Source organism: Mastigoproctus giganteus, chromosome 11, assembly GCF_048544385.1.
Source record: "Mastigoproctus giganteus isolate SK-2022 chromosome 11, ASM4854438v1, whole genome shotgun sequence".
NCBI lineage: Eukaryota > Metazoa > Arthropoda > Arachnida > Uropygi > Thelyphonidae > Mastigoproctus > Mastigoproctus giganteus.
In genome coordinates, this window is record NC_143585.1 from 132,285,962 (window position 1) to 132,303,923 (window position 17,962).

General features: G+C 36.6%; 1 protein-coding gene across 1 annotated transcript in view; it reads left to right on the plus strand.

The window, feature by feature from the left end:
• The window catches only part of LOC150078438 (RRP12-like protein), a 496,297-nt gene that overhangs the window by 375,767 nt on the left and 102,568 nt on the right, over positions 1-17,962 (plus strand). Inside the window, exon 27 of the mRNA XM_090384563.1 lies at positions 6,654-6,745. Within this exon, the coding sequence (XP_090240689.1) occupies positions 6,654-6,745 (92 nt within the window). The remainder of the gene's footprint in view (positions 1-6,653; positions 6,746-17,962) is intronic.

Below are 17,962 nucleotides of genomic sequence, written 5' to 3' on the forward strand. Positions count from 1 at the left end.
AATTTGATCCGAAGCTACAAGTACCATCCGCAGCTACAAGCTGTTCTTCGTAGCTCGAACACACGACCGATCTTTGTAGTTTCCACATCACATTCTTTAGCAATTATCTTTAATTCGCGCTGGATTTTGGAGATTGGTGATATGATGGATACATTTTTTTTTTTTTTAAATTATTACCCCTATGCCATTATATTTTAGAAAATTTTCTACATAGTGAAAGCATCGATGAAATTTCAAAATCTGCCACCATTTCATTTTCGTAAAGTTTATATAATAACTTAGTTGCCTCACTCCCACCCCCCTACGTTGTTACTGTCATTAGTTCTTTGAATACTGTGCAAAATATCGGAATCACTCAGATATTCAGCTACTGTGACCATGTAAACATACACGGAGAAATTTACTGAAACACGTGGATCACTCACTTCTCCAAAAATACGCCCGTTTGTCGGAGTAAAGGGGAACCACAACACAGGTTGACCAGAGGCTATTATCCGTGTCTGGAATCTTCTTAATTCTCTGACTGGCTATGGGAAGCAGATTGACGAGCATGACTTCTCGGAATGTGGCTGCATAAGTTTTACGAACACCACTAACGTTGTGGAATGGTAATCCTTTCACCCTTAATTCGCGCTTTCTAATTACCTAAAGGCCAGAGGTGAGAACAGTACATACAAAGTTGTCTCTCCTAATCTGTTCGTTACATGGAAATTATTTTTGTTCTACGGAAACTACTGTATTTTAAATGTAATTACCAAGGGGAATTTTAAAAAAAATATGGTTAAACAGAGATCCAACTGTAATTAAATAAAAAAATGAAGCAATTTTAAAATACATAACCGATCAATTGCACCATTAAAATGCTGGGAATGGGCCTCACTCCTCCCACCGTAGTATCGGCTCTGGATACTCAATAATTGCATCCAGGATTTCATTTGTAAAATAAATGATCGTCTCAACAATGGGCTCGCAAATTTAAAAAAAAAAAAAAAAATGAGCTCTCACGAGCCTACTATAGCTCACCACTGGATGTAGTGTTGCTTGAGCGAGTACAGAGAAGGGCAGCAAAATTGGTGAGGGGGAACGAAGGGGTGGTCTTACCAAGAAAGGCTTAAACTCTGCAAGGTGATCTGATTGAGGTGTATAAGGCCTTGAATAGGTTGAGCAGCCTCAATTCTGATGGGATTCTTCCTTTTGCTCAGATTACAAACCCAAGGGTGCATAAATTCAAATTGAGGAAAGACAGGTGCAGAATAGATGTGTGGAAATTTGCCTTTAGGTAGTTGGTTGCTGGAAAAAACTTCCATCTGTCGTTGAAAGTTAACAGCTTAAATAAATTCAAGGAAGAACTGGACAGACATTTAGAGCAAATGGTAGTAGGAATTTTTTTTTTTTTTTGACTAATGCTACATAAGCTTGCTTTCTTGCATCACATGCCTCTGCTAGTGCTTTCATCAGTATCATTAATAAATATATTAGATAGTATGAATCAGAGCTGTAATACTCAATATGTTCTACGTTGATAATGATATTAGTAAATTAATAAGAGGAGTTTACCTCAATATAGTACGTGGAACACTTCCGTATGATTTTCATTCCTGTGATCACGACAGTCGGTCGAAAAGCATTGTCAGCTTCAGGAAGGAAAATCGTTTTGAATATTTTCGTTAGATTCTTTTAATTGCGTTAATTTGAATTTTAATTGTTTTGAATTGATTTTGAATTGTGTTAAATTGATTATTTAATTATTTATAATTTACTTTAATTATTTATATTTTACTTTAATGTACCGGTAAGTTGTCGATTTTTTCGTTTTTTCCGTTTTAATTTCTGGAGGGTATCATACGGAAGTGTTCCACGTACTATATTGAGGTAAACTCCTCTTATTAATTTACTAATATCATTAATAAATATAAAAATCAGTGATGGGACCAGCACTGAACCCTTGGGTACTCCACTGATAAAATTAGAGCCCACAAAGAGCAGTGTCCATTAATATCTCTCTCTCTCTCTCTCTCTCTCTCTCTCCCCCCCCTCCACACGCGCGCGCACACACACACACACACACACCAATCCGTTTTGTATAGCAGTAATTTGCCCACACTACTGTAATTTCTACAGAAATATTTTGTGCAACAGTATCAAAAGACTTTCCGAAATCCAAGGGTATATAGGTAGTTTACGAGTTAATTTGTTCCTAATGTGCACTCGTAAAGTGGGAATTTATTTCCCATAGACATAACATTAAAAACAGGGATTATGTTCTCAACAATGAAATTTGACCATAGTAGTGTTAAATAAAGGTCAGAAAACAATAGTTTAAGCATAAACAATGATTTCTTTATCTAAAGAAAAGAAAACATTACCTTTAAAATCAAGCAAATCATAATAATAAATAAATTAGGTCATACAGAATGTTTATTCTTAATCATTGACTAAATGCACACTTGTTGATGGTTCATCATTCATTGTTCGTTTGACACTCATTGTTGGTTTGTTGGAAGCACAAGGAGTTGTCTTCTTCAAAATGCTTCAAGAGTCGTTTGTTTCCAAGACAGTCTTTTCTTTCCTTATAAATTTCACGATAGCATGCATAAGCATTTTGTAAATCTGTAGCAACTTTTCTAGTGCGATTTGAATCTTGTGACTCAAATATGAATTGCTTTTTCTGTGTTGAAAAGCTTCATCAGCCACCTTGAGAGTGAAAGAACGAACAGGAGTTTCAGCTGTTAAACCTTCTTTCTCAGCTTCTTCACATTATGCCATTTCAATGAGGTCTTCATTTGTGAGCTCTCCATTCTGTAATTGAAGAAGATCAGTGATGTCACTTGTAGAAACCTCAAGCTGCAATTGGTTAGCAACATTTACGATCGCTTCTGTTTTATTTTGTACCATCTCTGTTGGTTCTTGATATCCTTCAAAGTTATCAATAAAGTGTCATCACCTTATTGATAACTTTGACACTTTATTGATAATTTTATAGTTATTCCAAACACACTACATTAGCATTAGTAGAGGCATATGATGCAAGAAAGCAAGCTTATGCAGCATCGGCCAAAAAAAAAAAACAAAAAAAAAAAAAAAAAAAACGCTCCCATTTCACCCCTCCGTTCGTTCTAAGTACCTGTCTAGCTCAGCCTTAAATTTATTTAGGCTATCAACTTCCACAACAAAGGATCGAAGTCTGTTCCACCAACCAACCACCCACTGGCTAAAGGCAAACTTCTGCACATCTACCCTACATCTGTCTTTTCTCAATTTGAATTTACCATATTTCCCCATGTATAAGACGCACCTTAATTTTTGGGCCGAAATGTGAAAAACAATGTATTACATAAAGTTATTGAACTCAAGTTTTATTCATCATAAAATTCATATAACTCCTCATCACTGTCAAAACTCCCATCCATTAGCTTGTTCTCATCTGTGTCTGATGACAAATCACTGTCTTCATATATTGCCTCGTCCTCAGTTCCATCTATGGCATTTGAAATGCCACACTTTTTAAATGACTTGACAATGATCTCAATCTTGATATTATCCCAGGATCTTTTCACCCAGTTACAAACTTCTCCTATAGTTGGTTTCTTCACTCTTCCTGCTGGTGTCAAATTGTCCCCAGAAGACTTCATCCATTGGTTCCATTCTTCTCTCATGGCAGCTTTGAAGGGTTTGTTAATGCTGACATCAAGTGGTTGGAGTTGGGATGTCAAGCCTCCAGGTATGACGGCAAGTTTTGTTTTTTGCTCTGCGGCAATCTTCTTTGTGTTTTTTGTTATGTGTGCCCTGAACTGATCAAGCACCAATAGAACAGGTTTGCGTAAGAGCCCACCTGGTCTCCTGCTCCAAACTTTCTCAAACCAGATCTTCATCCCATCCTGATCCATCCAACCCTTGTCATGAATGTGGACAATCACTCCTCGAGGAATGTCTTCTTTTGGCATTGTTTTGCGTTTTAAAATCAGCATAGGAGGCAGCTTGGTTCTGTCGGCACAACAAGCTAGAACAACTGTATAATGGCTCTTTTTGTTGCTAATGCACCAATAAAATCCAAACCAAACCAAGCTCTTTTCATGTCCACTTGTCTTCACAGTTACAGTTTTTACCCCCTTCTTATCAACAGTTCTGTTACTTTGGACATCAAATTGAAGAAGGACTTTGTCCATATTTGCAATCTGTCCCAACTCAAACTGATGTGTCTTCTGACATTGAATGGCAAAACAATGAAATTCAAGGACCTTCTGCTCATAGCTTTCAGGCATCTTTTGGGCAAGTCTGGTGTGTGTGTACGCATGCTTAGTCCATTCCGTTTCATGAACCTGAAGCACCAGTTGTGTCCTCCCTGAAATCAGTAACTTCTTTTTCATCAGCAATTCTTCTTGCCTCATGCTGAACCGTCTTTGTTTCTGGGCAGAACGTGGCAAAACGTAACCTAATATACCGGTAACAAGTGCAAAACAATGAGCGCAAAGACAACAAGCGAGAAAAAGTGGGAAATTCAAGGAAAAAAAAATCTACAACCACTGTATAAGACGCACCCAGTTTTTAGACCCCAAATTTTTCGAAAAAGGGTGCGTCTTATAGATGGGAAAATACGGTATGCCCTCTCAAATGATTATTCTGAGCAAGAGGAAGAATTCCATCAGCATTGAGCATACTCAAACCATTCAAGGCTTTATACACCTCAATCAGATCACCCCGCAGGTGCCTAGTCTCCAGACACTGTAATTTGCAAAACTTAAGCCCTCCTTCATAAGGGCAACCCTTTGTTCCATTTACTAATCTTGTTGACCTTCTCTGTACTCATTCCACCAGCTCTACATCCTTCTTAAAATGAGGCCTCCATACCTGTGTCCAGTACTCAAGGTGTGGCCTGACCATTGCCTTATATAAGGGGATAATCACCTCCTTATCCCTGCTAGAAAAATTCCTGTATATCATTGACAAGACACTATGAGCTACTCTTGCAGGCTGTCTACACTTCTCAGAAAACTTCATATCTGCCTGCACAATTACCCCGAGGTCCCTTTCGTTCTCTACCACTGTCAGTGTAGTGCCACAGAGTTGGTAAGTCACTCTGAAGTTGTTGCTTCCCATATCTAATACTTTACATTTGTCAATGTTAAACTTCATTTGCCACCTCTCAGCCCATCTGCTCAACTTTTCTAGATCCTGTTGCAGCAGCGTACTGTCATTAGTGTCCTTAACAACCCTGCCAACCTTTGTATCGTCTGCATACTTGGACATTAAGCTTGATATACCATCATCAATATCATTTATAAATACAGAAAACAACAATGGATCCACTAAAAACATTAGTTCACGATGAGCAGTGTCAATTGATTACCACTCTGTCTTCTCCCACTCAACCTTCCTTTTATCCATAGCAGCAACTTTCTTCCATGTGCAACAGTATCAAAAGCCTTTCTAAGACGCAAGTATATAATATCAAAGTTATTCCCTGCATCCAGTTCCTTTGTGACCACATCATGGTATCCAATCAAATTGGTTGGGCAAGACTTTCCCTTAACAAAACCATGCTGTGTCCAAGCTATAACTGATGTCTTGTCTAAATGATCCTGCAGTGCTTCTTTAACCAGTGCCTCCATTAATTTTCCTGGAACAGAAGTTAAACTAACAGGTCTATAATTACTTATGTTGCCCTTTGATCCTCTTTTGTGAATTGGGGTCACATTTGCACATCTCCAGTCCATGGGTTCCTCCCCTGAGTCCAAAGAAGCTCTCATAATTATGGCTAAGGGTTTGCTTACTTCCTTTGCTACATGTTCCCCTCTCATTAATTTTGTCCCATGCTCATTTTATTTTGATTGCATTGAAAATATGGAATTCTTTCCAGAATTCTTTAAGAGTTGGACCTTCCTCCTTATCTCTGCCTGAACAAGCAAAGCACACACAGTAGTACTGTATTATATAGCTATGTGTGTAGTTTGAAATGCCTTATGAATGTAGCATTTATTTATCGAAATTAATGTTCATATTTTTGATTTTGTTGATATTTGAAAAAATTTACTCATAAACTCGGGAACTCTTAAAGCAAAAATCACCTGCATATCAAATTTATTTTTTGCATTCAGTTCCTTTGTTACTGCATCATAATATCCATTGAAATTGGTCAGCCATTCTTTAACAAATCTATGCTGTAACACTACAGTTCTGTGTCTGCAGTTTTATATAATTGCACTCCTGTCTAAATGATCCTGCATTACTTCTTTAACAAGTGACTCCATTATTTTCCCCGGAACAGAAATTAAGCTAACTGGTTTGTAATTACTCAATGTAACCCACTAATTTTTCTCAAAACTGCAGCCTGCAAAACAAATGTAACTTTGAATATTGCCCCTGTTAGGGAAAAGGTTGGACACCACTGAACTAGATAAATCATTAGATAGAATGGGAAGTGTGTTTGTGTTTTTCCTTTTGGCTGATGCTACAAGCTTGCATTCTTCCTTAATGTTTCTGTACTAATACTATTTCCTGTTTTATTGTAAAAAAAAATTGATATAAGACAAAAAGGAATCAGTCATAAGGTTTAACATAAAGAATGTGCAGTTTTTTTTTTGTTTTTTTTTTTGCAGATAAATGGTATTTGCTTTTTAATATTATAATTTTTTCTTTTCTATGTCTAATTGCAGGTGAGGCATTTATCAAATCTCTCAGAAAACAATCAGCGTCAACTGAGATTTAAAACTAAGGAGATACTGACTAGACTTGTTAGAAAGTTTGGGTGAGTGCTTCCCTACTGTTATGGTTATTTGCCATAGATTTAATCTTTATTTTTGATTTGAATATGGAAATTAGCTTTATTTATGGAGAATTTGTTGGGAAAAATTTTTATGTAAAAACAAGTTACGAAAGTTAAGAGAGACAAGGAAAATTAAGGGTGTAGACAAAAATCAAAATTAGGAAAAGAATTTTGCATTATCTAGGAACAATATTTAATGAAAATTGAAGATTTAATATAGAAATGAATACTAGAACAAATAAATCAGGAAAGTGTAGGAAGCTACTTATAAAAATGTACTGTTGGAACAAAAGAGAAATTAGCCTAAAGAATTGTCATGCTAAAGTATTAGAGTTGCACTTGCCTCACATACTAACTATTGTTAGAAGTTGATTCTAACAATATGCTTATCACTAGGTCATAGTGATAATATAGCAAATTAATTACAAGGATATTTTGTATTTAATTTGTTGATAACAATAGAAGTTTATTTGTTTATAAATCCCTTTTCTTGAAAGTGGTGGATGATACAGTTGTCAAACTTAAATTCAGTGTATATCTCGTTCAAAGAAGAGGAACAAATATGCCTATTTATCTTTAACAAAAAAAAAAGAAAAAAAGTCTTGTGTAATGTAGTAAAAGTAACTGTTTCTTCAGAAGAATTTTTCTCCATTCACTTAGCAACACTCTTGAAGCTGTTACTTTGATGAAATTCAATGAAAGCCTGTAGGTGGATTTTGAAATCTCTTCTCTGCTATAGGTGATATAGTTTTATTGGGAGACTCTATTGTCAGGGAAATGGGTAAAATTTTTTGCAATAAAGATAGGTGGTCCAGAACCAGAGCGCGTTTACCAGGAGCAACAATTGATGGTGTTACCAACAGATTATCAGATTTTAAGGGAAGTAAAGAAAGAATTATTATTCATGTGGGGACTAATGACATTAAACGTACATGACCTGACAGTCTGTTGGATAAATATAGAACTATGCTGAAAAAATTCTGAGAGTTAGGTCAGAATGTGTATGTGTCTGCTGTTCTGCCTAGACATGATAGGACGTATTATATGCTGAAAGCCTTGTGGGTTAACTAGAGACTTAAGAGAATCTGCAAGGCTCCGGGCGGAAATTTTTATCAGCGTGGCCACATTTACAAGTAGAAGGAATCTTTTTGTAGAGATGGTATTCACTTGAATAAAGGTGGTGCATGGATTTTTATCTTTTTTTTTTATGTATTTAGGGAAGATAGAAGGGGTGGAGGGGATCATGCTTCTTATCAAAAGCAGCCTGAGCACAAAAAAAGCTTTTGCCACATTTCCCAACATAGAACCAACTTGTGGATGAATTAGTTGGAAGCAAAGGAACTGAGAATGGGAGTAATCTACAGACCAGAAGATTGTGAAGACTATGATGAGAGTCTTTACATGTGGATGTAATGGGCAAGCAGGCATGAATATCTTATTATAGGTAACTTTAATTCTGCCCCAGATTGACTGGAATAAATGGGAGGGAAACTCACAATGGGGAAAAACTTTTTTTTAACTAAATTAGATGATTATTATTTGTATCAGAATGCTAGAGAAAGTACAGGAAAGTATGAGTGGTGAGAATATTCTTGACCTCATCATTACTAATGAATCAGATGACATTATGGGCTTAAAGTACAGGAACCCTTGTCAGGACATGATCATGCAATCGAATTATGGAATAATTCAATTGGATGATCACTTCCTGACAGTGGTTCCTGTACTTTAAATTTTAATTATGGAATAATCACAGAAGCCATGAACACATACATACCTTTTAAGAAAATATTGCAGGAGGAAGATGTTGAAATGGATGACTGCACTGGTGAAATAGAGCAGAAAGAGATAGCATGGGACAGTTACAAAGCAATGAAAACTGTTGCCTACAACAGGTGCAAGTTGATCTGTAATAGTATCTCAGATAAGATCAGGGGGGGCCCAAAGCTGTGTATGAGAAAGCATTGGGTAAGAGAGAAAAGAATGTGGACAAGAAATTTTTCATGTATGTGAATACAATAAAGAAGAAAGCTAATTTAGATCGGACCCTTGTGCACTGGGTGTGGGAAAGTAGTAATCCAGCTTATGTTGCGGATGAATTGAGTAGGTATTTTGCATCAATCTTTACTGACGAAAGACTCTTCAGCTGAGCCATATTAAATTAGTGATGTTGTAATTACAGATGATTTTTTATTAGAAAAACTATTGAGCATAAAGGAAAGTAAGGATCCCAGAGTTGAGGGCATATACCCTGTAGTTTTGAGGAGAGCATGTGGTAGCATATTTGAACCCTTGAGGTTAATTATGAAAGCATCTTTGGGCTCAGGGGAGATTCCTTTGGATTGGAGAAGTCCATTGTATCACCAATACACAAAAGCAGTCTTAAGAGTGAAGTTGGTAATTAAAGTCTGGTTGATCTGACTTCAGTGCATCAAAAATTTCTGGAAAAATCTTAGAGGCAATGATTAAGAGTGCATTCCAGGGAAATTTAGACAGATATGGCATAATTTATCTCATATTGTGAATACCTTCACAATGAATTGCCATGATTAGGGCTAAAGCCTTAGGTTATGCTAAGAGTTAACTAGTTAGCAAGTTAGTTCAATTGCATCATTTCAGTACATAGCCAACTACTTAAGTAGTTATAAATTGGCATATCTCATATCTTAATCTAAATTACTCCACACCATCAGGCATCTCTCTCATATTGTGGGTTTATACTTCACAACTGGGTTGTCATCATTGCAACACCAGGGTATCTGCCTGCCTGCCCACCCACTGATGAGGAGCCAATAAGCTCCAAAACGGTGCCGTATGGGTGATGGTATTTGCTGAGAATAAGTAAAAATAGTCTTCTCCTGTGGTGAAGTGTTACTTATTCGAGGTAGTGCAATATCATGGTAACTCGTGAGCATCTCTATTACGAACAAATTTAACGAATTTTTCTATATTACGAATTTTTTCGCAAAGCATTGTACCTTGAAACGAAATTACACATAAAATTAACCCCATATAGCAAAGTGTTAGTCTCTCTATAACGAATTTTTTAAAAAATTAGCAAAAGCGTTTTTGAAGATTTTCAAGCATTTACTGCTAAATGGCCTCTCAAATGTACGGCCTTCTTCCCTCCAAAATTGCTCATTAGTATCTGGAATTAATCATCCTTTTAGTGGACACGTGGCCATTGACACCCGTAGGAGGGTCTTTGTTTCATTTTTGTTACAGTTATAAAACCAAATGGGTTTACTTAAAAAAGTGGTCATGAACTTTGTAAATTGATGTTGGCTAAGGGGAAAATGAAATTTGCTGCAGGTAAACCTTTAGCTCACTGCTGTGGCAATACACAGAATGCTTTGATAGTCAGTTTTTAGTAGCGCCAACTAAGTGATGCTTCTTACCTCAACCATACCATGTGATGACCTTTCTGTCAATCATTATATGATAGTTTTTGTATATGTTCGTTCTCATCTAACTGGACTACTCCCAGTAGATGATTTTCATCAGTTTTTGTTTTTTTTTTTTTTTCAATTTTGTTCTTTTAGAACAATTTGTAATCAATCACATAGGCCAGTGTTTCTCAGAGGGTGTGCCGCAAAATCTTTAAAAAAAAACTAGCGTTGTTTTTATTTTAACATTATTGTCCGAATATACATACAATACCATTAATAAGAATAAAGTACACGAAGGATCTTTTTATGATGAATTGAAATTGACATATCCAAATACAGAGGCGTCTGCATTCAGGCGCCAACACTATTTGAATAAAGACCAATTATCTGTCGCCTGCAGACCACGTGAATCGGACCGACGCGATACTGTATAAGTGCGCAGCACCCCTGAATTACCTCAGAAAGTCAAAATACGGGATCCCACCTCTAGTCTCTCTAGCTCTCTGGGAGTTGTACGCGTAGGCATGCGGCATATTACGTGTTTATATATATCGTGTTAATATTGTCATATTAAACTGTGCTTGTGTTGTAAAGTAAATAATTTAGGGTTAGGTGATTTCTTAAGGTAATTTAAATGTATATAAAAACTGAAAATGGATATACGAAAATTTTTAAATAAAAAAACTATTGATGTCAATGACAGTAGTTCTGCAGCAGATACAAATATATCCATTGAAAATAGTGATAATATGGACAATACCAGCGCCGATGAATCTCAGCCATAAAGATCGAAAATTAGTACAAGAAAATATTATGAAGATTACTTAAATTTTGGTTTTACGTGGACAGGGGACGTAAATTTCCCCTTACCTTTATGTGTTGTATGTGGACATAGAAAAGCAAACAGTGCAATGGTTCCTAGCAAGCTAAAATGCCATATGCAAAAAGTTCATCAAAATTTGATGTCTAAAGACAAAAGGTATTTTGAACGATTAATGACAAATAGTGCCAAACAAATACAAAAATTGGAAAACACAATAAAAGTGTCTGACAAAGCACAAATTGCCTCCTATGAAGTAACGCAACTTATTGCACAAAAAGGGAAACCTCATTCAATTGGAGAAACGTTGATCGGTCCTGCTTGTCGTATAATAATAATTATTATTATTAGCTACATGGTGCAAAGAAGGAACCCTGAGGCTTATGCCGCACCAGCCAAAAAAAAAAAAAAAAAAATCCCGAGTTACCCTAAGAGAGAGAGAAAGAGAGAGAGTGTCAAAAGTAGAAAGGAATCACCAAGAAAGAGAAGAATAATGATATCCAGCTCGGGACCCTGGGTGTGCCAAGCCCATACTCACCAGATGTGAGCCCATGGGGTGAAATGTATGTTCGGCAAGATGCAGAAGCTGAAATAAATAAAATTCCTCTTTCCAACGATACTATAAGTCGAAGAATAATCAATATGTCGGAAAACATAGTAGAAAATGTTCAACAAAAACTTGATGGTCAGATTTTTGCTCCGCAAATAGATGAGTCAACAGATATCAGTGGGAAAGCACAATTAATGGGATTTGTTCGATTCATTAACGGAGATTTAATTATGAACCAATTTTTATTTTGTCAAGAATTGCCAGGAAGAATGACAGGAAAGGAAATATTTAATTGTGTAGATAACTTTTTCGAAAAGACAAAGTTATCAGGAATTTTTGTACAGATAGTGCTGCATCAATGATCGGACCTGAAAAAGGTTTTTTGGTGTTTGCAAAACAAAAAAAATTCAAATCTTATTTCTACACATTGCATTATTCATCAAGAAGCTTTAGTAGGCAAAACCATCCTGAGAATTAAGCATTGTACTAGATGATGTAATAAAAATTGTTAATTATATTAAAAGCAGACTTTTAAAACCATGAATTTTCAAAGAATTATGCGACAGCATGGAATCTAACTACAATTGTTTATTACTGCATAATTATATTCGTTGGCTTTCTAGAGGAAAAGTTTTAGCCTGTGTATTTGAATTGCGAGCAGAACTTTGTACATTTTTTTAAAAATGAAATAGTACCGCTGGAAAACAAAAGAATCGCATGAAAATACAAAAATTTTATGATTGTTTTAACAATGAATTGTGGTGTGCAAAACTGGCTTAGATAGAACATATATTTGCACATCTTAATATTTTAAATACTAGTTTACAAGGTTGAAACGAAAATATCTTAAAATCAACAGATAAGTTATTTGCTTTTGATAAAAAAATTATGCTTGTGGATGAATAAACTTGATGAAAATAATTTAGCTATATTTCTTAAGATTCCTGAACAGGTGAGAAATTTTCTTGCACCAGTGGTGAAAAACCATTTGGAATTGCTTCAAAAAGGCAATGAAAACATATTTTCCATCTATTAAATTGAAAAATATGACTGGATTTGAAATCCTTTTATTAATGATACATCAAACTGGAATCTTTGTCTTGAAGAAGAGGAAGAACTGATTTCCCTTTCGTCTGATCGAACATTAAAAATCAAACATTCAGAATTTCATTTGGATACTGTTTGGATTTCAGTCAGAGATGAATATCCAAAGTTATCTAAAAGAGCAATAAATATTTTACTCCAATTTTCTACGCCATACTTATGTGAGTTAAGATTTTCAACTCTCACTAACATGAAAAATATAAAACGATCAAGATTGGAAAATGTCGAAGATGACCTGCGAGTTGCTCTGTCTGAAATAAGACCTGATGTAGCAGAAATAACAAAACGTCGTCAATCGCATATTTCACATTGACTATAATTTTTTAAATAAAAATTCATTTGATCTCTATCAAATATTTGAATAATTTAAAGCTTTGTTGAAGGCATACATATTTTATTTTGGTTGTAAGAATTGTTTGCATAACACAGATATAATATAAGTATAAATAAAAAAATTGTTAATATTATTTTTCATTCTATTTATTTAATTTAGAAATTTCTTCTTCTATGATTACGTAGGTGTGCTGCGAAATATTTCTTCTTTGAAAAATGTGCCACGAGAGTAAAAAGATTGAAAAACACTGACATAAGCTATATGCTCTTGTTTTTTTTTTTTTTTTTTTTTTCCTGAAAAGTGACATACAGCATTCAATTAACCATAAATTTTCTTTTGTGCATATATGAGTGAAAGCAGAATAAAAGAAATTCACAAAGTCGTATATTTTTTCAAATATTTTTCATATATTTTAGAAAAAGAAAGGTCACGTGATACTGTTGAATTGACAAGCAAACGTCATTGAGTAGGCGGTACTAACAATTCACTATATGGCCAGTGCAGCGAAGTTTGCAGTGGCTACATGGTGTATGTATCGGCAAGAGCTGCAGTCGAGTAATTATTACATTTGCAGAAACAATGTCCAATGTCAAAGAGAAATTGTTTAAGTATTAATGATAACGTCAAGATTCTTCATGATATTGACTAGGGTTTTAAGAAAAAGATATTACAGTGAAATATAACATACCTGCAAGCAGTTTATCTATGATTTTAAAAAATCGAGAATCAATTTTAAATTCAATTGAAGATAAATAAAAAATTATCTGTTTATACTCCGGGACGCCAAACGGTCAGAGGAGTTCACAAGATATACAGAATACAAGAAACAGCACCGTATTCAGCAGTCGCAGGCTTGAACCCCGGTCACTCAAGGCACGTGTACTTATGTACTCACGCGCCTGACCACTAGGCTAAAGCAGACAAGAAACAAATTAGCATTAGCAAAGGCACATGATGCAAGAAAGCAAGCTTATATAGCATCAGCCAAAACACACGCACTCAAGCGCACACACACGCACGCACGCACGCACGCACACACACACACACACACACACACACACACACACACACACACACACACACACACACACACACACACACACACTTCTCATTTCACCCATCCACTTGCTCCAAATGTTTGTCTAGTTCTGCCTTGAATCTATTTAAGCTATCAACTTCTACGACGGGGGGAAGTTTGTTCCAGCAATCAACCACCCACTGGCTAAAGGCAAACTTCCAAATATCCATCCTACAACTGTCTTTCAGTGATTTGAATTTTATGCCCTCTCAGGCGATTATTCTGAGCAAGAGGAAGAATCCCATCAGCACTGAGCATTCTCAAACCATTCGAGGCTTTATACACCTCAATCAGATCATCTCGCAGGTGCCTAGTCTCCAGACACTGTAATTTGCAAAACTTAAGCCTTCCTTCATAAGAGCAGCCCTTTGTTCCATTCACTAATCTTGTTGACCTTCTCTGTACTTGTTCCAAAAGCTCTACATCCATCTTAAAATGAGTGCATAGCACACACTTCTTGATTAGACTGGGGTTCGAGCCCGTGACCACCAAATACGGAGGATGCTGAAAGTTCAGGGAATGACCACCGCATATACCCTGAGCAATATGGCCTTAGTTGCTAATGCTCCTAAAACCCAAATAACAAACAAACAACAAACCATCTTAAAATGAGGCCTCCAGACCTATATTCAAGTACGCAAGGTGTGGCCTGACCATTGCCTTGTACAAGGGGATAATCACCTCCTTATCCCTGCTAGAAAAATTCCTGTATATCGTAGAGAAAACACCATGAGCTACTCTTGCAGACTGTTTGCACTGCTCAGAAACCTCATATCTGCCTGCACAATTACCCCAGGTCCTTTTCACTCTCTACCACTGTCAGTGTAGTACCACACAGTTGATACATTACTCTGGGATAACTGCTTCCCATATGCAGTACTTTATATTTGTCAATGTTAAACTTCAGTTGCCGCCCATCTGCTCAACTTTTCTAGATCCTCTTGCAGCAGCTTACTGTCATTAATAACCCTGCCGATCTTCGTATCATCTGTAAAGTTGGACATTAAACCTGATATACCATCATCAATATCATTAATGAATACATAAAACAGCAATGGACCCAACACTGAACCCTCCACTAATAACATTAGTCCACGAAGAGTAGTGTCCATTGATTACCACTCTCTGTCTTCTCCCACTCAACCATCCCTTTATCCATAGCAGCAATTTGCCTCCAATGCCACACAGCTCCAATTTGTGCAACAGTATCAAAAGCCTTTCGAAGATCCAAATATATGATATCAAATTTATTCCCTGCATCCAGTTCCTTTGTTACTACATCATAGTACCCAATAAAATTGATCAGACAAGACTTCCGCTTAACAAATCCATGCTGTCTGAGCTATAACTAATTCTTGTCTAGATGATTCTGCAATGCTTCATTAACCAGTGCCTCCATTAATTTCTCTGGAACAGAAGTTAAACTAACAGGTCTGTGATTACGTGTATCTCCCTTTGATCCTCCTTTGTGGATTGGGATTACATTTGCACATCTCCGGTCCATGGGTACCTCCCCTGAGTCCAGGGAAGCTCTCATAATTATGGCTAAGGGTTTGCTTACTTCCTTTGCCGCCTCCTTTATTTTTATAACTGGATAGATTCCATCCACCCCGGGTGCCTTTCTTGTGTTTATCTTCAGCAATTTCTCCTCCACTTTGCTCTCAGTTATTACAAAATCATTAAGCACCCTGCTACAATTTGATAACCTTCTGCCATTTTCAAGCCTTAACTCCTCACGTGTGAATATAGATTCAAAATACTCATTCAGTTTTTGCTATCTGAGCAGGATCATCAACAGTGGAACCATATCAAGTGGATCAATCAGATTCATCCCCTTCCTTTTAGAGTTTATATAAGTAAAGAAATCCTTGCTATTTTTCTTAGCATCTTTGGCCAAAGATTTCTCGTAATCTGCCTTCGCCTGCCTAACCTCCTTTGTGACCTGATTACAGACTAGCTTATATCTGCCATAGGCTTCTGAGTCATTTGATAATTTATATGCATCCTATGCATTTTTCTTCTCTGTCATGAGTCTCATTAGTTCATTTGATAAACATTTAGGCCTAAACCTTGAACAATATTTCTTAATAGGTAAACTTTTAGTAGCATCCACGATTAATTCCTTGAATTCTTCCCACTTAGAATTTACTGTTGGTAACATCGTCAGTTGATCCCACTGTACAGAATTTAAAAACTGTCTGAGACCACTGTATCGTCATCATTGTTTATAGTTGCTTTAAATTGTACACCATGTATACTGTTTCCTTTTAGCACCGAATAGGGGATACCCCGGCTCCTGCAAAACTTTAATAAAAAACTTTGCTTATTTGGAGGCTTGAAGTGGTGGAACACATGTTTAGTCTCCAGAGCTAAGTTCCGGTCAACACTTCCCCATCTGTTCCATCATGCAGTATGACTGATGACTTTTAAAGTTATGATGGACATCATGGTGAGATCCAATCTTCTTTACATTTCGAGAGTACAGCTCTTAAAACGGTGTTCTTTCTGAAGTAATGGAGAAATCAATTAACTGCCAACTCTTAAACTGCATAGAAACCTTCTGTCTGATCAATGATCGCCAGTATGGATTCCATTACTGTCGATCCACTGGTGATATTCTAGCTTATGTTACCCATTTATGGACAAATTCAATGGAAAAGTTCAGTGAAACACAAGTACTTGCTCTTGACATCTCAAAGGCTTTCGATCATGTTTGGCATAAAGGTCTTCTTATGGTTTGCCAACTGTTTTTTGTAATTGGTTATCCAGTTTTCTCTCTGATCGCTCACTGAGGTTGATGGTAGATGGCTCTCTGTCTTCTAACTTCTCCACTAATGCTGGTGGCCTCCAAGGTTCAGTTCTTTCCTCCACTCTTTTCCTCTTGTATATTAATGACCTTCTTCCATTGACTGGAAATCCTATCCATAGTTTTGCTGATGATAGCACATTGCATTCCACTTTCCATTTTGAGAAACCTTGACCTGCTCAATCAGCTTCAACTTCTCGAATATTCACTACCGATCTCCAGTGGGGTAAAGACAACTTAGTTGATTTCAATCCTTCTAAAACTCAATCTTGTCTTATATCTCACAAAAAAGGATTCTTCTGCTCCTATGCTTATCTTTGGTGACACTTCATTTCTAGGCAAGATGATTTATCTCTTTGGGGTATTATCCTGACTTTTAATCTGTCTTGGCACAGGCATGTTACAAATATTGCTTCCTCTGCATCTAAAAAAAAACTTGGTTTCTCTTTCACTCTCGGCGTTACTTTTCTTCCAGGCAGCTGTTCACTCTGTACATATCGGAACTCCGTTCTAGCATGGAATATTGTTCCCACATCTTGGGCGGTGCCCAAGATGTGGGAACAATAAAGGTGCCCCCAAAACCACTGACCAGGCTAGTCAAGTGGGTAAAATGCCTGCCTGCCTGGCAACCCAAAGGTTGCGGGTTCGAATCCCACCTCAGGCTTGGATCAGAGTAAAATGCAAAAACTTACAGAAACCGATGCGCCAACAACTAACAAAAAAAAGAAAACCCTCAAAACTTCTCTCAGGCTTCTAGATTCCATTCAGAAGAGGGCAGTTAGGTTAATTAATGACTCATCTCTAACAGAGTCTCTCCACTCGATGTCTCATAGATGTACTGTTTCTGCTGCATGCCTTTTGTACAGATACTTCCATGGACACTGTTCTTCTGAATTGGCTTCTATAATTCCCACTCTCTCTTTCAAAACAGCCCGAACGCATGCTGCCACCAGCCAACATCCATTTATTGTCCAACTTCAAACTCACAGAACCAACTTTTTGTCTTCCTCGTTTGTTTATTCAACTGCCGTTTTCTGGAACAACCTTTCTTCATACGTATTTCCTGAAACTTACAGTTTACATAAGTTCAAGTCTAATGTCAACAGATGTCTTATTTC